General features: G+C 39.8%; 1 protein-coding gene across 4 annotated transcripts in view; it reads right to left on the bottom strand.

Annotated features, from left to right (window-relative positions):
* The window catches only part of LOC124144161 (ETS-related transcription factor Elf-2-like), a 131,636-nt gene that overhangs the window by 3,815 nt on the left and 103,807 nt on the right, over nt 1–24,014 (bottom strand). For 3 of the 4 annotated variants that reach the window (XM_046513421.2, XM_046513419.2, XM_046513422.2), the window contains exons 4-8: nt 9,270–9,398; nt 5,595–5,684; nt 5,035–5,160; nt 923–1,033; nt 154–406 (exon numbers count right to left, since the gene is read on the bottom strand). In XM_046513421.2, coding sequence (XP_046369377.2) covers nt 154–406; nt 923–1,033; nt 5,035–5,160; nt 5,595–5,684; nt 9,270–9,398 — 709 coding nt within the window. Of the gene's footprint in view, nt 1–153; nt 407–922; nt 1,034–5,034; nt 5,161–5,594; nt 5,685–9,269; nt 9,399–17,938; nt 18,857–24,014 lie in introns of those variants that run through there. The other variant, XM_048387544.1, reaches the window with a different exon arrangement.

The raw sequence follows: 24,014 nt of genomic DNA, 5'->3' as shown, positions 1-24,014 counted from the left end.
AACACGTTTCAGTGACTCTCTAATGACATGTTCATCAAGGTACAAACTAAGCCCCTAAGCATACTTGTTTATTGTCCATTGATTATTATCTTGTCTATCAAAGATTATTGGTTCCATCACTTCACAGATGAATTACCCCCCTGTCAAACTCACCTTAGTGCTCTTCCCATTGTTTCATAGTTCATATCGGGCTTATTCTTGTGCATCCCCCAAAGCTTCGACACAGCCTTCGAGTCAACCAACTTGAAGATTCCCTTTTCCCTGTTTGTCCACTTGATATACCGTGGACATGTTTCGCGATTCTGCAGCAGGGATAGAAGGAACTCCCACAAGTATGTTGTGTTGCCTTCTCGCTTCCTCTTAGGCTGGCTGTTCATTGGGTACTCAGGGTTCTTGGGTTTGCGACCTGCAAAAAGATAAGTGTCAAGGTCCAGTTCAATCAATCAGACACATGATGTCCAAATTACGATGGCCTTTCACTGCAACATGCAATAATGTTGAGCAATGATCAACCCCATTATCATCAGCTCTCATGCCACAGCCACCTATCTCATAATTCTTGCAGACTAAATTGTAGATCCGTCTGTAAATTCTCCCCAGTAAACTGTTGATTGTAGGGACCTGAGTGCCGCTGTACAAAGCAATCTTAACACTAAGGTGACCGTTAATCCCATACCTTAACATAGACTTGCAACAGTCATAGCACTTAGGTTGTTTTGTACAACGGCACCATTCCCTTAATTTCCCCACACCCAGGTGTTGATTGTAGGGAAATCTCCCAAACCTATCTGCTTGTTTCTTACAAAAGGTATCATCCAAGATGTCAATGCAGTCAAAAGTAAAGTAATTGTTTCTGCAATTATTGACTGACCAGAATCTCACTCCATGGAATATAATAAAAAGCAGTATCATCAAAACATACCTTTTTTGCTCTTGGGTCTGTCTGGGGAGGCTGGAGGGGTGTTGCTGGGTGAGCCTTCGCTGCCGGCATGCTGGACTGGTGTGGGGAGGAGGTTGTTCTGATACACATGGTCTGAAACAAACACATCATTTAGTAAAGGGTTCACAACCATCCACACCCTCCATAACACTTGCATGCCTTATTTGGGCATTTTCATTTTATTTCACACTTATTGTGAGAAGATAATTTTAAAAAACAAATCAATGAAAGTTCTGTTCATAATTTGCTTTCTATCCAGCTAAAGTTCAACAACATGAAAAGCTGCTATTGAAAATGCAATGAGGTTCTGTAGCTCACCTATTTCAGGGAATTTACTATATTACCACTCAAATATGCGATAAATATTCAAACAAGTTCATATCTGCTTGTTCATAAGAATGGGTCAGAATGGATCAGTGATTATCGAAGGTCAAAAATAACTTGATATATGTCAACACAGAAGTGAGTGAGTTGGGTTTTATTCCCTTTTTAGCGATATTCTAGCAATATGGCAAGAGATACCCAACACAGAAGTTTACCACATAGCAAATCGCACACTCATACAATTGTAACCATCTATGAATTGCATAAATAGTTTCTCTGGTGGCCATGTTAAACTTTGTACTCACATTCACGTGCTATGACATAGGCTCACATGAGTCCCATTCAGGTGAGCTAACAATAACCTCGGAAATGCACTCAAGGAAACTACAACTGCACTATTCACAAACACTCTGTTACCCTATTCCACCACACACAAACACAAAAGCCTCTTACCCATGCATTTCAAATCACACAATATACCCTCTCCACAAAGCAAACATTATTCCATTCCCAATACATTTACAGAATACCAAATTATTTCGGTACACAAAACACTCCCGATAACCTCATTCAAACATAGCAACCAACCACCAAGAGAAAAAAAATGGAAATTACCTCATAAAAATCAGTGAAAAGAATAATTACAATCAGCCTTTGTAAACAACACCTGGTACTCTAATGATTCAGACGAAATTCATTTTCCTAATAATGAAAATTGCCTTCATATGATTTCATAACCATCCCACTGAAGTCCCCATCAACATGATAAAGTTCCTCCAAATACTGTCTATAGAGCCTGTGTGTGTGTGTGTGTGTGTGTGTGTGTGTGTGTGTGTGTGCGTGCGTGTGCGTGCACGCGATATTAAAGTCTTCCTTCCCTCCCGGATGGTATCAGAGCTCCCTATGGTCCTATCAATGCCTATTGTCTGTCTGTAACTCAACACTGCAATTGTGTTCAGTCATAACGCTGACCTCATTTCAAACTCGAAACATCCACAATCACAGTTGGGCGGGTCAAGTTATAGCTGCAATTATAGCAAGTTGGGGAAATGGCCTCCAAATGCCAGATGTAATCGTACACGTCACCATGAAGTTTCCTCTCCAACACAATAGCACCAGTCAAAAGTTTGATTCTCTACTCACTACACTGATATTTCCTCCATACTAATACCTAGTATGTGTACACAAACATTTCGTTTCCGCAGTTTCTGCTGCCTCACAGTCTAACCTTTTCCTGTTGCATCAGGACAGTATTCCGACACCAGAATTAACCTAGCCTTGTTACTTCCCATTCTACGTGTATTTCAGGACTAATATTAATTTGTATTACAATACATACATTGTTGGGTTTAGTCACTGCTGTACTAACATAGCAAAATCGGAAGTACGAACTGATTTGATGATAGATCTGGATATTGTTAGCGATGAATAGCTTAAAATTCAATCCTTTCTGATCTGACCTGATTCATATGGTGCACTTTTCAGAATATATCATGACACCATTTTAAAAAAATGTAAAAACAATTCAGTTGTGTACGTGTGTCTTTTAACAAATATTGATGATCACTGAAAGATACTTATCAATATGATAGACAGCAAATATACGAAAATAAACTAGGAATTTAAAGTCATTTAGTGTGTTTGGTCACAGGTGCATTAACCAGTTATATTTTTATATCACATAGCAAGCAGTATGTTATTTAGATTTATCCAAACAGTCGCCATGTGGTTTGAACTGTGGCCTCAAAACCTAACTAGCACTTGTTGAAGCTAAACATACACACACAAACACCTCATTCATATACAATGTCAGCTGTAGACAACACAATACAAATGGTGGCTCGACGCTTGCAGGTTGATAAAACGGATTCTAGTAAAAGGATCATCATAAATATTTCGGATGATGCAGCTGGACCATGATGCATTGTGCCTCTTTAACTTCACATCAGTTGTTGACAAGACGACAGAAAACACATCCTGGCAGCAGGTGGTGTTAATACCATCAGGAACCTCAACAGTTCAGTACCTGGGACACCGACTGATTGTCATCCAAAATGTCTGATAAATATTTTCCAAATTTGGTATGGATAGAAACATGCCCCATCAGAATTTTCATGAAATCCTGAAAAAGTCCTAATGCCATCTGTCTCTATAACTAACGCACTGACAATGAACTGTGATATCAGTACAAGTTTATTGTGGCCTGATGTTGTAGATATGTCAGCATCTGTGTTGTTCTGGGATGTTCTCTATGACGCCAGCTGTAGCTACCTACTGTGCTGTCATGCAGGCCATACATTGGCCACGAATACCGATGGTAGATACACACTGGCTGTTGGACCAGATATGAAAATACTGTGTTGACAAAGTATCGAAAATGAGTCACAGTCAAGGTCCTTGTCATAGCACTAATGTAAACAGATAAACAACTCGGCAGTTTAAAGTTAGACTCAAATAGTACCATAGCATCAAATCTCAAGGACCCCCTTATGTCTAACCTATGTCTATGTCTATGTCTATGTGCATATTGTCAGTTTGTCCTAAAATTTATAGGTTCTTCTTTTAGTCATATGGACCCTTTAACCATTATGTATTTGTTTTGTACCACAATATTTCCAGTTTCCATGGCTCTTGACTTATGATAGATCTATAGATGATAGATAGAAATGGTGGTTATAAATAGAACTGCTTGAACAGCTGGCTTATTTACCACATCAATTCAATTTTGGTGTGAGTTAATTTATTCATCTGATCGAATTACAAACTTGCAGGTCTCTCCTGGCACTAGTATTATAGCAGGATCCCATCATATAACCTGACATTCAGAGAGCAAGAGACACTAGCCAGCAATCTTGAAACTGTTAAATCCACAAGACTTTCCATTGAAAGCTAAAAAGTCCCAGATCCATTTTACTTCATAAATATGCTGATTATGAAACTGCCATAAAGCTAAACTTAAGCCCAAAATGAACTTATACATATATAAGTGAGCAGAGAAAATAGAACAGTGAATTTCGCTGAAATATTACTCAATAAAATATTAAATGGCTAACACATACTATGATTAAGAGGTACGTAGGCTAACAATACTATGAGCGAAAGGTATGTTGGCCAACAAATCTGACACATCAATAGGTGTGTAGGCTAACAATACTGACACATTAATAGGTGTGTAGGTCAACAATACTATGATTAATAGGTATACAGGCTAACAATACTGATACACAATAGGGGTGTAGGCCAACAATACTATGATTAATAGGCATATAGGCTAACAATACAATGATAGAATTTAAGACAACAATGGCTATGAGTGTGTGAGTTCTGTTTAACGCCACTTTTAACAGTCATATCACGGCGTGTCGGCTTAATGTGGGTGGAAAGCCCAAAGTGATGCAGGTCTTAGATGTTTACCACTTCGGTGAAACCAACAAGCATGAGGATGGTGTTGACAAACCAAGAAAAATAATCGGGACAAACCAGGATTCAAACCCACAATCATAGGTTTCTGGCGTGCCAAAGGGACACAACTTTGCACAGTGAATGTGCGGCCCCTTAGAAGACTGGGCCACCTGTGCCCTCCCACAATAGATGTGTAGGCTAACAATACTATGTTATATAACTGGCAATACTATCATAGTTAGGTATGTAAGTTAACAAAATTATGACAGACAGGTGTGTAAGTTAACAAGAGATATGTATGCTTACAATACTATAATACATGGTTATGAAGCGTAAGAATACTGTGACACGTGGGAATGAAAGCTCACCTGGTCTCATGGCGATATGTGTAGCTGTGTTGAAGTGTGCGGGGAGGGGCTGGTGTGCTGGGGGTGGCTGGCAGTATGGGGGGATGAACGGACTGGGGCCTGGTACAGGGGGACTTGGGATGAATGCTGAAAAATACACGAAACCATTCATCAGTAGCCATTCTAATGGCAAATCACATCAAAACATTAATACTGAGAAAGAAATGAGCAATCAGTAACATTATATAATATATTTGTAAGGAAGAGAATTTATGGATGTCAATTTCTTTATCACAATAAAGAAGTTGACATCCATAAATTCTCTTATTTATGTGCATCACTTCCAAATGCCTTTCAATGAATATATTTGTAACTATTTTAACATTATGAGAGCAAGCTGACTCAACTCTTTATCATCGATGCTGACTGTGAACACTATTTGGCAAATTAACAAAGACAGGTTAACTGTTGGACTTCAACATCAAAGAATAGTAAAGAAGCATTACCATTGTAATATCATTGATACCACACCTTCTAAAACACCACTTAAAGATGGAACATGGAATACGGGAACTACTTACTGTAAGAACCATGTAATCTCATTTTTATGTCGTCGGAGTTGCTGTCAATGTCTGAGACACCGCTGTCTGCAGGACTGGGAGGCAAAGAGGCTGCAAAAGAAAACATCAGACTTAATTGTTGATTCATTGTCTTCAGAATTCTGTATTTCAAATGAAGGTGCTATATTTCAGCAAAGGTGAAAACAGCAGTCTTTGCATCAAAATTATCATCACACTCAGTGATAAAAGTTTTCAATCAAACAGGTATAATTCCAGTGTGATGAGACTGATGAGACTGATGGATGGATGGATGGATGGACTAATGGATGGACTGATGGATGGATGGTTGGATGTTCCCAGCAGTCAGTTTCAAACTACATATGTTTTAAGGTAACATTTCACGTCGAGCAAGTTCCCGCTAGCTGCTTCAAACTGCAGTTGTTTCTCATCCACCATAACTTGAATACACAGGAAAGAGTTCTAGTGAGAATTTTATCACTCTTGTTGTTTTATATGCAAATACGTCAGTTTCCTGATGAAACTTGAATCCTTGAACAGAAAAGATCCAAGAACAGAACCTTGTGGAACACCATTATTTGCAACAACATGTGGAACAACATTTATTGCCAACACCATTGAGACAATAACTAAATATGTATTCAGTGGTAATTAATATGAATAACAACTGTATCAAACTCATACATGATTGCATCTCCATCAACACCCACTGATGAATATTAAACCTTGTTGAGGATACTATCTGAGTACTACTCAACATTTGATAAAGATACAGGCCTATTTCATACTATACTACTCAACAATAATTTTATTGCTATTGATCAAAAAAGTCATCTCAAGTAAACATGGTAAAGGTGTGGTCCATATCAAATGTTCAGTGGTATATTATAAAGTACATCATGGACTGGGAATATCCTTATCAGGAGTTAAGTAGTGTATTTTTTTGACAGGTTTATGGCCTTATGTGGGTGCTGTCGACAGCACTCAGCATGCAGACTGCCTTAATCTGATCGATTATTTTGTTTACAAACAGAGGACAGGTGCTTTCAATGAGGCAGTAGTCATGGAGATTCCGGTACTGTGACTCTATGTCAGAGGGTGCAGAAGCTTGTTTGTGAGCATCCCATTGGCTACGGAGATGGCGGGTATTTAAACATGGAAATCTGCCTGTTCTTCCTGACTTGGCGAGTTCAGGTCCACGTGACACAGGCATTTCCATGGCAATTCCACATAGACGAGGCGGGGAGTACAGGGACTGCACTTGGTGACACGGCAACAGTAGTGGAGGAAATGCTACGCCAGACATTTAGCAACAGACTTGTGCGGCAGATCACAGTTTGAGCATAAGGTTTGCATGGATTCAACATACAAATCCATAATTAAACACAGCCGAGCAAACACAGTCGCCAGCCTGCAACACAAGGCAAGGGAGGCTGGGACGTTCGGCTCACAGTGTATCCCAGCTATGCTAACAAGGTAAATTGATGCGGTGATTTCTGCATGGTTGTCATGCCTCCCCCGCACTGGCAACATGCTCAACACTTAGCATGTCATGCCCACTGTTTGCATTGTCATGTCATCCCAAAGGTTTCCATGCACCGGCTGTGCAGTTGTTTCATCACAGTTAAAGTGTGCAGCTTCCCCAAACCCACTAAAACTCATAAACCTTTCCTTATAACATATTGCTTACTTGCACCAGCATTTCGGTACCAGAGCAGGTAGGTATAATATCACTGGGGCAGATTAAATTTCTAATTTACCTAAAATTCATTATAGAAAATTAACAGGACTCCATCATAAAGAAATACAAAAGAAGTTTCTATTTATTAATTAAAATCATACTCTAGTGTTTTTTATGTGAATTGATAAACCATATTAAAGTCTGCTACCCTTGTTGTTTATTTTAATGTTCCCTGTTGTCAAAACATGTCAATCCCATCAACACCAACAGACATTTCATCAGGATTTGGCTCATACAATTATTTGGTTGGTCAGCATGACATGCATATGATATACATTGTTGGAGCGGATACAATTTCAACAAATTCTAATTCAAAATTCAAATTGAGATTAACGTTTGATGCATTTCATGAAAATTCATATATTGCGTCTATTTTTACACTTCACGATGAGTCTGGGCATAAACTGCCAATGCAGGGTATTATCAAGATATATACCTTTATTCACAAATGGGTTGGAAAGAGCTGTATCATACTATGTACCCGTTGTGGCCTGCAAGCCTTTGTGCAAGTAACATGTTTCTATATTTTCAAACTGGTATTCAAAGACTGCTTTTCACAAAGGACTGATCCTGAATGGTAGCTTGAATTCATGTTTGAATGAGGGAGGATAATTTGAACAGTCATTTCAAAACTGAACCAGTGCAAAAGAAAAGCGAAACTTGAATAGATTTCCACTTCTAAATATAGCTGTTGACTGGTATTTCCACCTGTATCGGTATACATTTTTCCTAGGTATTTCTGTGCATGGCATGAAGGATATGTTATATGGCCATAAAATCTAATCTGGAATAAAACAAGGCTTGGAACAGTTTCAGGATCATATATGTCAGAATCCTACAATGGACTAGGCTTTTAGTAGAGATTTGTTTTTTGTTGTTTACCGCCACACTCAGCAATATTCGCCGGCTGTAAATAATCGAGTCTGGACCAGACAATCCAGTTATTGACACCATTAGCATCGATCCACCTAATTGGGATACGGTGACATGCATCAACCACTGAAGTCAGCGAGCCTGATGACCCTGTCCTGTTAGTCGCCTCTTACGACAAACATAGTTGCTGAAGACTATTCTAACCCGGATCTTCACAGGTCTTTTAGTAGAGAAATCTTATGATTATGAAAATGATTTTTGTCGCTTATATTTATAATAATTTTGGTGGCATACACAACAAAGTAACAGAAACAGATGTAAACTCTTAAGGCATTTTCTTTCAAATTGAGTTCAAGATCAAGAAATCTCTACAATAACAAATGGCAATTTGTATTCTCCCTTACAATCTTATCACCAAGCATGTGGGCAATTGTTTGGCAACAACATCTAAGATTGTCCATATCCGCAGAGGATTCAAGCAGGCCTGTGTTAAGTGCGAACAAATATATCATCAGTCTCCGAATGACTGAGGAGTTACCATGAACATGTTGATACCAGCTGGTAGATCATGTGCCTGTCAACACACTTTGTTCCATGTCCCCATGGTGAAAGCAAAGAGGAGATCACAAATAAGTACCTGACACTGCAGAGGTACTGGATTGGAAGATTTAGTGCCATGGACATTGGATCCCGTTTCACATATTTGACAGCAATGGTGTTGCCAAACTTCCAGGTGAACAGAAAGACTGTTTTATTGAATGAGTGAGTGAGTGAGTGAGTTGGGTTTAACGCCACTTTTAATAGTATTCCTGTTATATCGCGGTGTTTTATAGAATGGGCTGCTGCCCTTGTTCCACTATGGTAATATGCCCAAAGTACCCGTGTCCTGTATAGCAGCAGAAACCATGTGGAGTTAATAAATAATTAGTGTTACTTAAGCAGCTCTCACACTTTGCCGATCATAGTCAGATGATGTGACCCTGATGGTTAGATGGTGTGACAGTGGGTGTCAGATGTGACGAGGATGTTCAGATGGTGTAACAGAGAGGGATGTGGCTACTTACGTTGCTGGTCGTGCAGGATCCCGTGGAGGAAGGTCTTGCTCTCCATGCTGTTAGTCGGGGAATCCATACTAAGCAATGCCTCTGCTGCCACTTGGCGGCCATTCTTCTGTTGCTGCTCGCATGCATCCACTGAAACACAAAAACAGGCGTTACAAATGCTGAAATAACACTCAAATGTCTAAATAAAATAAACTTGGGCATCTGGAGGCAAATCAGGACATTCTGCAAAGGAAAATCTTTCATATTCTTTACACTTACAGACTTTACAGGCATGTACAGTGTCAACGATAACGCATTTCAAAAATAACATTCAGTCTAATAAGATATTCCATCTGCAGTAGTATGTTGGTTGATGGAGGGAAATAGTGTAGTTCAACACATGAACTTTGCATTTTCTGTACAATTTAGTTTCTTCGAAAACAAAACGCTCCACCAATCATATTTGGAAACAGATATAACAATGGCTCCGGAGCCAATATGTTTCATGTCATTTTTAGGGCCACTATCACAGAAACAAGAAAAAGCACTGAGCTAACGCCATGGAATTTAATTTCAGCTGCAATGATGAATGGCCCACACCCTTGATCAAAATTGTTCCCCAGACAAAACATTCATCAAGGCAGGGTAGTATTACTGTTCCATCATTCTATCTCAACAACACTGCACAATGAAACAAAGGATTATGGGATAATTCACCTTTAAATAATTCTTTGGGCGATTATCGTGTATGTTTTGTGGAGTGCGTGTTACTCTATCTACATGAATATTTAAGTTCCAAACACTGAAAATCAGCGACATTTACAAATTGTATCCTAAATCTGGATCATTATGAGACAATGTGAGTCACTGAAAGACAGCTACATCCAGTGTGTCATGACAGTTGGATGTCATGGCATTATCAGCTACACAGAAATACTCCCGGATGACATTGTGAGTGAGAGTGATTAAATGACAACAAGTTAGCTGCAGCAATCAATCAGACTTTCATTTCCCTGTGAAATGGAATTCATTTTTTTTGCACCAATTCCTATTGCTATACATCAAAATATACTACTCGAAAAAAGTTAAGGATCACTTATTTCTTTCATATTACTGTAGTTTATCTGCATGCTTTAACAGATTAACTGTAGTAATATAAAAGCATAAAGTCCCCACCTTTGCTTTAATAGTATAGATTTTAGAACCAAAATGTAAGATGTTATGCTTTGAAAAGAAGTCCAGCTTAAACAAATTGTGATTCTTCAGGAAGTATTGCTTTAATGATAATGTAATGTTCATGACATAAGAAAAGTTTCAAGAAAGGGAGTGCGCTGTTGTCATGACATGGTTTGTTGCTGAAACCCACTAAAATGACACCTCCCAATACCCAGGTCAGCCCATCACAATCACAGATCCACATGACTGCCATACATTTCGCCAACATCAGGCATCACTTCTATGCTTCTGACATCAATTAGAACGGCAGCCTTCCGTTGTACCATATTGATCAGACCAGTAATGAAAAGGTCAAGGTTGTGTGTTACATATTCCGTTCCTGATGACTACAATCTAATATCTATCCTAGCAACGTGTGACATGACGTCATGAACACAACACGGCTCTAGGCTGTACGAGATATACTGTCATGCACAGATGCTTCCCAACTGTTATATCCCGGTCGAGGTATACAGCTCTCATGTGAGCTATATCTGACATATGGCAGCATTGTGGCTACTATGTATGTAACGATCTGGAGGATCGCAGTGGCTGAAAACGATCAATACTCTCTTCAAGGAGCTATATCAATCTAAGGCAATGACCTAAGACGTACTTTTAAAGCATTGTGGAAGGATACTTAGTAGCTCCATCAGAATTAACATTACACAAATACAGCAACCAGCCAGGAATTAACCTAGTTGTTCAAAATAAACATTATTCTAGAGATATTTCTAAAAATATCACTATTAGATGATACTGACAATCCCTATTAGAATTTTGAATTATTTTCTGTTTGTGGTTTGTGTACAGAAAGGCCCTAATTTTCCTACTTGTTCAAAACAATGTACAACAAAATGATAAGACATAGTTCATTTTGATTTCAACACGATCATTATTTTAAAATGATTCCTACAAAACATGACATGTGTCATACTGAATATCAAGATGAGAAACATTCTGTTATAAGACAGAAACCTAACACTAACTTTCATAGATGTAAAAAAAACCATGTACAATACATGTTACTGGGATATTTATTATGTCTGGAACACAACATGATTTTTATTCAGATTTCTTTAGGAACAAAACATAACCATGACCAAACACTCAACACAAAAGAACAGTAGTGAACGGTTTACGCTTGATATATTACTGATCTGATCATATATTATAGGGTATATTTGTCACAGCCAAGTAAGGAGTGTGACTGTGCAATCTTAGGTCAACCCAAAGTCATATCACACAAGAACCTGGCCATCTGCCCAAACAGGTAGATAATCTCCATAGTCGCACAGGTTGCAACTTGCACGTTACCAGGCAGGAAAGTCACTCACACGAGGAACAACAACTATTTCCTCTTCCTCGCGTAAGCCTATACAATCCCTCGAAGGGTAGACGGAGCCCGCCCGACACTTATCCAACTTCCACTATCTTCACCCTATATATATCTACATACATACAACCCTGGACAAACAAGCTGCAGATAGCCTGAATACTCAAGTCCCTTAGAGCCATAAGCTTGTACCTTGGTCAGCAAGAGATGTAGGTCAAACTCAAATCTAGAGATAATGGCTTATGACTAAGCATGGGTACGTTGCAACACATAATAGGAAAACTGTATGGATGACAGGCTGGTGGAAGTTACAGATAAAGACCGGGAATATATTTCCACTTGTGGCTTGATAAGCATGATAAAGGGGAAGTATGAAGACTACCTGTACATATTTTACATTTAAAACCTTTGAATGCTCTGTGTAAAAGTTGAAAAATATAATGAGGGTTTGTGTTCCTATCTTGGGTTTTTTGTTTGTTTGTTGTTGTTTTGGGGGGGAGAGAAAAGAGAGAGAGAGAGAATAAATACATGTTATCTAGGCAAGATGAAAAAAAGAAGAAGAAAGTTTTGGAACTATGTTTAATAAAAATATATCTTTTTTTTGGCAATGTTTCATTAAAAATAAAAAAATATTATCTATTGGGCCAAATAATAATGAAGCACCATCTGATTATGTATTCTCTTTTTCCGGCTTCAAATCTATACAGCCAATTGATTGTTTTTTATCATGCGCATAGGATGTTCACACTGTCATAGCAACCATGACACGCAAACACCACCTGTCTAAGACCAACGTAGTTTACTGTAACAAACAAACCTTTGGTATTTAGTCTAAAATTATAAAAATGTCCCAGCTGATTGTGTGAACAACAATAAACATCTACAGTGGTACAGTGGTACGGTGGTACCGGCAACTTCGTCATCATGCTACAAATTGAACCCGGGAAAAACCTCAGTCCAGATGATTACTGAAACTGGCTATTTTTAGCGACAACATCCCTTCTCAGAATCTCTTTGAGGCAGTTTGTAAGAAAGCACCTGACGCAAGTACGAAGGATCTGACGGCAATGGCGTAAACAAACTGAACTCGGTAACCTCCCCAGTGTTGCCCACATGGTGCAGTCATTCTACAGACACAAGCCGCCGGATTCAACGTCAACTCTTAAGTTGCTGCTCAAGTCCATTGTTTGAGAAACTATCGGGAAGTAGCTAAGAGTAAATGTTGAAGGTTGTCACAGTGCTCGTTGCACTAGGCTCAGGAGATCTTCGTCAGCAGCTCAGCCCTGCGCTCCGCTTCTGCACACATCCATGACATAGCAGAATACCGCACCCAACTTCAGTTTGAACCACAAACAAAACTGCTGTGTCCCTTTGTCAAACTCTCTTGATGACATTAATAACGATTTAGACGTTTTTCCAATCTTCTGTTCTATAAGAAACTTTAGTTGACGGCATGGTGAGTAACTGAGTAAACAGAACTTAACCCAATAAACAGATGCACCAATGAGATACATATTATCCCTATTTTCAACACAATGCATCTCGTCTGTTCTATTTTACACAACAAAAACACAGAGTCCATATTACTAATCAATCTAGTCCTTATCATCTATCAAATCTTCCTCTGTATATTATTTTCATAAATTGGTACATTGAAGTGCTTTGAATTATTATTATTATTATTATTATTATTAACAGATTAAAATAAAAAATGCAGCAAAGAGGGTTTTGGTGATCATCATCATCATCATCATCATCATCATTTTTACAAAAACAATCAGTAATAACATTACCAGTATTTCCTTAAGCTAACGACATATTACTCTTAAAAATACATCTCCCAACAAGTCTAATACGAAATCCAATTAGACAACAAGGAAATGAGATCCAATTATAACACATCCTGCAGCCTTGAGATCTTATCCAAGTCACAGTGACCTTGAATAAATGAGGAAACATGAGGTCAGGCTTTTTGTCCCGGGTCTATCAACTAGTTAACAGTGACAAGTAAGTCTGCTACTTCCTTGTGGATGGGCCAATACCAGCCTCTGGACTCAACAACTACTTGGGGATTCGTCTTCCACATCGCCATCACCATCTCGACAACCACGACACATAGCAACTGGTACAGGAGGAAACAGATTGACTGCTCCGGAGTAACACTTGTGGAGGAACTAGTGTCACTACTCATATTTTTTTATAAGTGGTAGAATCAGTCAGTCAGTCCTGTAGCAAGGGGGTACATAAGGAAGGAAGAGAGAGTGTCATCTTCTCACAGCTGTCTAACAGAAGCTAAAAGGCTTAAAAAAGTAGGAGACCATCAGGGTTTCAGTATGTCTCATTACATCTTTACTTCTGAAAAAGGTGCAAATTTTTTGTGAGTGAGTGAGTGAGTGGGTGGGTATGGTTTTGCACTGCTTTTAGCAATATTCCAGCAATATCACAACGAGGTACAATGTGTTTACCCGATTTCTGATGTGCCCCATCATGATATTGCTGGAATATTTCTAAAAGCAGTGCAAAACCATACTCACTCACTCACTCAGATCTTGGGGCACACCAGAAAAATCGGCCCCAAATCGGCTTCACACACTGTACCCATGTGAGGAATCAAAACTAGGATCTTCGGTGTGAAGAGGCTACCCTACCATGAAACAAGGCTACAAGCAATAAAGAAGTTGCTATCGATGATAGGTTTCATGTCTACGTTAAGACAGTCAGTGACTGTTTTTGACTCCACAATCAGTAATATCCCAGTGGTCTGTAAAAAGTCAAGTCTGGGCAGGTAAACCGCTGGTTGCTTGAATGGGAAGCACTCCACGACAGACAATCTGACAGGTCACACGCAGTCATCACCTGATCTCCATTTTAGAGAGCAAAACATTAAGAGATAAAAAAACAAAAAACTCAAAGACTTTCTGAGGCAAGTGAACATATATGAAGAATAATATCTGCAAGGTTGTCTTGTAAAGTATCAGTATGTCATATCTATTCTTATCAAATCCTATCTTTTATTCACAAAAACATTAATCAAGTTGTAGATGAGAAACATCAAAATATGTTGATTTCTTGCCTCTTGTTCCCAGATACAAAAACTAATGCACTAAGCCAGGTTCAAAGCGTATACTGAAAGACCCATTCTCCACTCAAATGTAACAATTTTCATACATAATTCATGCATATGGAATACATAAATTATAATAAAAAGGATGATGAATAGAAAACAACATTACACAGAACATACATTTCAACTACGATTGTTTCTGTATAGATCGAAAAGATGAAGACGCCCATCTTTGACTAGCCCATCTTACAGTGTTCACATCCCATGGTGTTAATCCATCAAGTATTGTTCAACAATGCCATAAATCCTGGCCGACATTGTGATGGAGCACTGGTTACACACATGGTTGAGTTGTACAACAACTGTTGCCACACATTCAAGGGTAATCTGTCATTGAAACAGTGCCCATTTGATGGTCACACATGATTGAGCAACCTGCTCGGATGGCTGAGGACAAGAGGGAACAGGAAATGACATAACAGCTACAAGTGAAGGATAACTTGAGGACATATTTAATGAGGAGCCTGAGGTGATGGTGGAGGTATGCTACCCTTTCTTCTAAGGACAATCAGCCCCAGGTCAGAGACAAGTGTCAGGAAACCACAACAGTCTATCGAGCATCTCAATCGAGCATCTCAATCAAGGAGAAAACTTGTCAAGAACTACCAGCACCATGAAACATCTCAATCAAATGATTGACAGGTGGTCTAACCTGATGGAAAGCCTGTCAAACTCGACATCTTGTTACTCGTAAACTGAAAGCATGGTTCTCTAAACAGAAAAACACTTCATCTAACACTGAATAATCACCTTAATGTTATTGAAAATGTTAAGGTGATTGTTCAGTGTTAGATGAAGTGTTTTTCTGTTTAGAGAACCATGCTTTCAGTTTATGAGTAACACGATGTCGAGTTTGACACATACATAACATACTCTTACAGTTAACACAACTAAAATCATGCTGAGGATATCAAGTGGAGCATCAGCTCATGAATCTACCACAGTCCCAACTGAGGGGTGGGTACCTAATGGGGCAAGGAACAAGCACCTGTTCCAGAGGTGTTCGGGCTTGTGCTGGCCTGGATCATCCAGTCGCACCTCACGATGTCCTGCAAGCAAGCCTTACACAAGCTTACTACACTGCTCACATTACCCGGGGAAACAAGGAAGTATATTAACACCACTCCAGAATTATTTCCGCCTGCTAATGATATTCAGGGTAGCTGTTAAACTGGAGGCTGTATTTACTCAGCAAGAGAACAAACAATACCTGACTGTTGAGTGACCCCCACTTCCTGTAATCACATGTCTCCCCCCTGCCTGTATCCATCCCATCTAGTCATGCTTATTTACCCAGATTCTTTATTTTATCAACCGAAAAAATCTCGACTTTTTTTTCTAAATGCGTCGATGGAAACGTATTTAACACTCACTCAATTACCTTCACGACCTCATCAAACAACACACACACACTTTGTAATTGACAATAGAAAGTTTCAAGCTGAAATAAGAGTCTTGTAGGATCGTGTTGCTCATTCACAGAGACAATGTTAATTAACTGTACACAAATAGTCATACTCTTCTAACATCATCAGCTTGAGTCTTGTAAGGTGACACATAAGAATATTGCTTTTTCACTTCCATTTAAAACATTCTTTCCAGCTGAGTCAAATGAAGTGGAAATGATATGAAATATCTGACAAAACCGATAACTCAAGAACACAGATATGATGAGGACATGTCACATACTACTCTTAAACCATCCACCATGAAGACCCTCCACAAGCTTTCCCTAACCTCCTTCCCACATACTGGCGTCATACCAAGCACCTTGGTGTACTACCTCCTAAAGTACCATCGTAACTTGATCCACCCCTTCAGTCTTCCCCTTCCCCCAATGCTTAACTGGTTCTACCCACTCGCAAATCTACCACTTCCCACAACCAAACTTTTAAAATATCTACCCAATCGTCCTCCTAAACCTCAAACATGTACAATCTCTACCCCTCCATTTCTCCCCTCTCCCAGCTAACCCTAAACCATCTACCCGTCACCAATCTGCCACCCCACCCCCTTGTCAATCCCTCAACTAGCTCTATCCCCCTACCACCACCCCTCCTCCTTCAGCCCTCACACAGCTCTACCCCTCACCACTCTACCCCCAACACTGCTCCTGTCCCCCTAACACCTCCCCTCCAACGTTGCAGGGAGGTACAGTGGGTGATCTAGATTTACAGGAAACATGGGACAAGGCAATATGGGTCTGGCGAGGCTAAGCAGGCTTCTCAAGTTGCCCAGCCAGGCTGTTGAGCTGTGTCTGTGTGTCCTCGGACACAGCAACAGGTGGGAAGAAAAAGAGGAGTGATCGACTCCCTCCCACAAAATGTGTTTTACTAGAAGCTAAAATAGTCAAATCACATAACATGTCCACAGTCCACTGACACAGAATTAGCAGACTGATTCAACTTATGAAACGTCTAACTGTATGAGTTGAATTTATTCCACATTGTCAATCAGAGTTGGACAATTCAGTAGAAAGGATTGTGATAAAGTGTGTGTAAGGTGACTAAGAAGAAACTGATCAAACACAAAGTGAGTGCAGCCAGCTGACAATATTGAAATCAATAGATTGAGTCAGGACTCGGTTTTGCTGCACAATAGCAGCATTGATTCTTTATCTACTATTTGTACATCCATAGTATCATGTACTTACATATAATGTAAAAACTTACATCTCGTAACTATCCTTTTTTCAAATGTGTCATGTTCAGAGATATATACTATAGGACTAATATCTAAAAAAACTTAGAACTAGCAACTATCAATTTAAGTATCCCAGAAAGTTATACTCTGAAATATCATTTCATGACATATCTCAAGGTGAAAAAAAAGTTCAAATTGAGTGGAAAATTACACAAAAAAATAATTAAAATTCTAAAAAATAAACATGACAGTGTCAATCAGATAAATGATTACAGCCAAGAAGCAGATTCTCTTGAATGTGAAAAAGTCCTCACCGTCAACATGGACATAAATTAATGACCAAACATGTGAGTGAGAACAAACATGACTTACAGTATCGCTTCAGGAGATGTTTCTTGTAAGTCCCTCCCGTGGGGTACTGTCCTGGACTCCCCTGCTCACTCATACGATCCTGGTCACTGTCCTGGCTGGAGACCTCGTCCGAGGAATCGTGACGTGATTTCCTCATGGACAGGTCTAACACAGGGTCCATCATGTGCATGGAAAACGGGGAGAAAGCTGTCGTGCCGTGTAGACCAAGTCTATCATGACATGAAGGATCAACAGGTGGAATGGATAACTTGAGCATGTTGGTGGTTGTGTAGAAGGGTAATCCAGTCACTCACTAATGTAAAACACAGTACTGTCCACCACTCCCTGAACCTATGTATGTCCAGTTATACTGAGCTACCAGATACCGACCATGTCAGCATGTAGCTATCTCCGTGTGTACTAGGCAGACTCGACTGTCTATCTGTCCTAGCAGGCTGAGTGAGAAAGCCTCTCACTGTCCTGACTGGCTGGCAGCGTCACAGCACACCGCTTCTCTCCGCACTAGATCGGAAGTGGGGCAAGGCACTCAAATATGTGTGCACCCTTTCAGCGTTGGAGGAAGTACAGCCTCAATACTGCCTGTGTTCTATTTGCCGAGTGTCGTACAGCCGGTCATGTGACTAGTGGTGGCCGCAGTGGCGGCACGCACTTGTGATGCTAATCTGAGTCTGCATAGGGCTGTATTTAGCTGGCTGCAGTCTAACCCTGTGTACTGTAGATGTGTAGTGGCGGAGATGTGGAGGGGTTGAGCTGTGAATGAGCTGCTGAGGACAGCGTTGTCTGGATGAGTAGAGCTCGCTGAGCACGCTGACTAACAGCAAATTGAGCACATACACACTCACACATAGACGTGTATCAATCCAATCACCTGACCTAGCTGGCTTTCACACTGTTATCTCTGACAGAGAGAGCTATCAACCAACTCCTCCTATCAGCCTGAGGCTGCGATGAACAGTGAGGTCAGTCCCTAATCCTCTGACCTAGCTCAATACAAGGAAATACTGTGGCCGGTCAATCGAAACCTGTTCCACTGGTTCTCTTGTCTAGGTCCAGGATTGCATACATGAAGAGGCAGGGAAAAAACCTGTTATTGAGTGGGGGTAGTGATGCGCGAAGGGGAGGGAGGAAATGCTGTGTTTGGAAGCTGTGTCGTGACTACTAAATCCCACGCAATCGGTTTATAGTACAATCACCCCATCAAGTCTCTCAGGTAGTAATGACTGCATGACCTACTTTCCACTATGGAAACTTGCTGTGGAGCATAAACACTTGCGTCAGAGGCCTTGATTCAGTCTGTGCTCGTAAACAAACCTGCTTGCGTCAACACACTACAAACATGGGGGAGAGGAAAAGAAGGGAAACAAATAAGCAACAATGCAAATGAAACTGCATAAATTTTGGAATATTATGAAGGGTAGTATTTGAAGTCAATTGCAGTTATTTAGTCGCATCTGGCATGAGCCAAAAGGTGTTTTACATTACTGCAACCATTATGATCAATTGTTCACATATTTTCCGTGAGTAGGGCAGCGAGCTAGGACCATGTGGCTTGAGCTAACGCACAATCCACTCGCCTACCACAACAGCAGTAATCCCTGTGACAGGGAGAACACTTCCATTTCTCCATGTGCCTGTACACATGTTGCAAAAGGCTAGGTTTTATCAATTTCGCACCACCCCCTCGTAACAAAAATCTACTTTAAAATACCCCAAATTAAGACCATTAACCGTTTTTTGAAAGCAAAAAAAAAATCAAATCTACTTTTAGAACATCAAGAAACCAAATCCTACACTTCTCATTGACACATCAATTCATCTGTGCTTCTGGCTGTAGCAACAGCAGCGGTGGCAGTGACAAGCACAACAGCGTGGCATGTGTCAACTCAGACTGACTGACTCAGTAATTATGGCCCTGGTTCTGTGGAATCGGTAGGAATCAATAGGATGTGGGTCAGTCACCCCGCATCACCTGTCAAGGTCATCACAGCTGGGTAGTAACCAGTATTATTGCCCATGTGATGAGACAGGAAGGGAGGACTGGGTCGATCTGGGGCCAGGTAAACACAAGGTTAGGGGTTGGATAACTAAACAAAATGAGCTGATTAAACTACATTTCTGACTGGGGGTCCTAATGCATTATAAAAACTCATAGATCAATGTTCGAGTTCTTAACTTTATGAGCTTTCAAAGGCAGACAACTTCCAGTACATAAGCTTAGAAATTTTACAGGTTTAACATGTTCAAAACTGTAAAAAGACAATGAAATAACACATTTTCTCACATCTGAACTATACAGTGATAGAGAGAATAGGGTTTTACACAGCTTTTACAAACATATTCCATCGATATCTTGCGGGAGGATACCATAAATTGACTTCACACATCGAACCAGAGCCTTTGACCTGTGAACACTGTTACCATTACGCCATACAACTCTCCCTACTCCAATGCGCATTCCGGGTGAGAATTGGTTGGTTGGTTGGTTTGTTGTTTAACGCCGCACTCAGCAATATTCCAGCTATATGACGGCAGTCTGTAAATAATCGAGTCTGGTCCAGACAATCCAGTCTGAATTGGACCCCAAGCTGGCCGCAAGAGGCTCCCGACTCGGTGAATTGGTAGGTAGCGTGTCCCAACAGCATGGATCATAGCACACAATATCGATCACTGGATTGTCTGGCCCAGACTCGGCTTTTTTAAAGGCCGCTGTGATATTGCTGGAATATTTCTGAGTGCGGTGTCAAACAACAAAAATATTAAGTAAAATGAGCAGGATTTATTTGCGTGATAACTACAGGTCACTCCATTTCCGATTTATATGCTACATGTGAAGGAATCACTAAAAGCATCGTAGTGATGCTACCTGCATCGTATCAAAAGCGTGGTCTATCAATAAGCTGCACCAGATTACACAACATCCAGGATAGGTGCTTCAATTGCAGCACACATTGCGAGTTCCACTCAGTGACATCCAATGCCATCCCGCTGCTTACTACGCTATCAGTGCAAGTTATATTATACTCTTTCCATCCAACAGTCCTCAAAGCTAGAACAGCTACCGTATTCGACGTTATTAGCGCCCAGGGCGCTCTCAAAATTAGAAATAGGGGGCTCTTATTGGAATATTAGTTTGGTGGAAAAAAACAGAGTTGAAAGATACATTTCGTGGTTTATGCTGACGGCCTGAACTGTTTATATACGAGAGATATATTTTTCAAGAATTTAATTGCCCATAATTAAGGGTGCATATAACACACGAGTGCGTATTATACACGAATAAATAAGTCTTGTGTACATTGATCAATCGGAAGGAATGCTAATTGGGATTGTTCACTTGCCAATATATTAGCAAATATCGCCGTGGGCGCTTATTAGAGCGGGGCGCTTATTATGTCGAATACGGTATTTGTATTTACAAAACTGTACTTTGACATCCAGAACTTAGTTGTTAGTTTGTACAAAGAATGAATATTCGGGTGAAGGTTGTTTTATGCCACAATCAGCACTATAACAGATCCTATCTTGTTCTGCAAGCTATGTCAGGATATTACAAAGCAGAAGTTGACAGCAATAGTATCAATCCAGACCGTCAGGTACCATAAAACAATCAACAAAGTCACACCCTGACACCATCCAATCACAGAAAGTTCATATGACTTATAAGTGGTCCATGGGACATATTGTAGTATCCGTAATATATTGCATACACTACCTAAATCCTCATTAATGATGGAACATTTTGAAATATATAAAGAAATCAATACTTTTATAAAAATACAAAGATAATTAGATATCCATCAGCTTATTACTTTTATCTAAGTCTTTTTACAAGAATATCCTGCTCATTAAGCACTCAATATATTGATTTCTCAAATTAATGCACTATTCAGAAAGACCAAAGATAAAACTAACTACCACACACACTTCTTATCTATCGAGAAGCCGTCACTTAGAAAACCATCAACCGGGAATAAGCACCAACTGAACGTTCAACAGAAAATTGAGTGGCCATGACATGAATCATTTATTTCAAGACTAAAATGTCAGGGGATTTCAACACCAACTGCCATCCAGGATCAGCTACACCATCTGAATTAACGCCAGTTACCCGGGATGACCTTTTGCTGGCGACATTTCATAGCTGTATTGCCGCTTCCTGTGAGTTTGTTCCTTGGAAGTGCGGTACCTATTTCCTGCTCCCCATGAAACTGAAGGACAAGGGAAGAAGGAAATGCCACATATGCGGCTGATGACGCAAACATGCTGCACACCATTGCCACCGCTGCCTTCCCATGCATCTACCTCCGTATCCCACTCTCGTATCCCACTTACTCGGCTATCTGATGACACTCAAGTAAACATTACCAGCTAGCTGTAGTCACGCCAATAATAGATACACCGTAGCAGTCGACAAATTGGAGCACCATGTGCCAACCATCCAGTCAGTACCTAGAACTACCTAACGACCATTCCAGAACTGATACACCATATGTACAGAAGCACAGGGTTCCAAATAATGGCCTTTCTGCTTGTCTGAGGCTACAGAACTCATACTACAAATACTTAACTACCGTTTCCTTTTACAGTAAGAAACATAACAAAGTCTTTGACAGGAAAGTGGCATTGTATAACATCTGTCATATGATACTCTTAATAACACAAGCAAACAGTTTCAATGCACTGGTTCAACTGCAACTGAACAGTGGTAATAAAATATCTATTTGCAACAACAACAGTTAACATGGTTGAAAATATAAACGATCCTGATGCCTTGAACAAATCTTTTTCCAGTCCTTATCATTCATGCCTAATTAGTTTTCTACTTATTATAGTTTAAATGATTCACATTAAAAGCAATAATGGTGAGCTGAAAATGTAAATTTTATAAACAATGCCTTAAAACACACATGACATAAGCTCATTAAATACTATGATCCTACTTGAAGTCTGTCATGCTCGTCAAGATCCGGGTACTAATTAGTAATTACATATTAGCCGCAAACAGCTGCAATACTGCTGATGCAACTTATATTTACTCACTCACTAATTTCATAAACTGCAGTTACTGGACATGACCCACTTTTAACACAACTATTTAGGACTAGTCCATCCCTGTGTCAAAGATCTGCCAGCAAACATCCAATCCTATGTCACGATGTCTTATCAGCTGTGGATAAGGGCAGAATAATAGAGCCAGAACAGAGATAACCATTGAGAACAATCATAACTACATGGAACTACAAGTGTCACTAACATTGGCTAATTAGATTTCCAGACTGGGGCAGTATTCCGCCAGAAGAGGAACACAGGGTGGGCGGAAGTTCCTTGTTCCAATGTACTTGAGTGACCTTGGACGACCATGGACTTGACATCATCTTTCCAACATTATCCTCATATCAAACATATATCAGATTATCGAACAGAGCTACTTGAGATTATGAGAGCATTTCCTTATATCCACTTTTCAATAAATAATGTCCGTAAGAAATGTTTCATAAATATTTGAGTGTTGTTTTATGTCACAGTCATCACTGCTCCAGATGAGTGAGTGAGTGAGTGAGTTTTATTAAAGTCATGTTGGCAATATTTCAGCCATAATGTGACATGAACAAGTTATACAATATTTATAAAAACTGTCGACAAAACAGTATAATAACTAGCCATATATCACAGATTGAGACCAGTGACCGCGAACATAAGCTCTCCACAGCTCAATCACAGAAACACAAAAAGTTAAAAATAATAATTATCAGCAGTACAAGGTACTGCAAGTGTTGCATTACAGTTCTTATCAATGTAGCCCAAAGAATGATCAAATCTGGTAATCATCCAATATAGGACACTCATTTAATGAAAACAATTCATCCTTGGAACCTTGTCTGCGGAGCTGGTGACATTTATACACATTGCCTATTGTAGAAGGAACACTGAGGTCAAAACACCAATGTAATGACAATGTCACAACGAATTATTGTGAGCAAGTGTATTGTTTTACCCAGTAAGCAATATTTCAGTTATAAAATTTATAAAGGTGGACTGTACAGAACCTGGTCTAGGCAAACCAATGATTGATAGC

Source organism: Haliotis rufescens, unplaced genomic scaffold (assembly GCF_023055435.1).
Source record: "Haliotis rufescens isolate VD_foot unplaced genomic scaffold, xgHalRufe1.0.p SCAF_7, whole genome shotgun sequence".
NCBI lineage: Eukaryota > Metazoa > Mollusca > Gastropoda > Lepetellida > Haliotidae > Haliotis > Haliotis rufescens.
The sequence above is the reverse complement of the archived record's forward strand: the minus strand, read 5'-3'. Positions and strand labels throughout refer to the sequence as shown.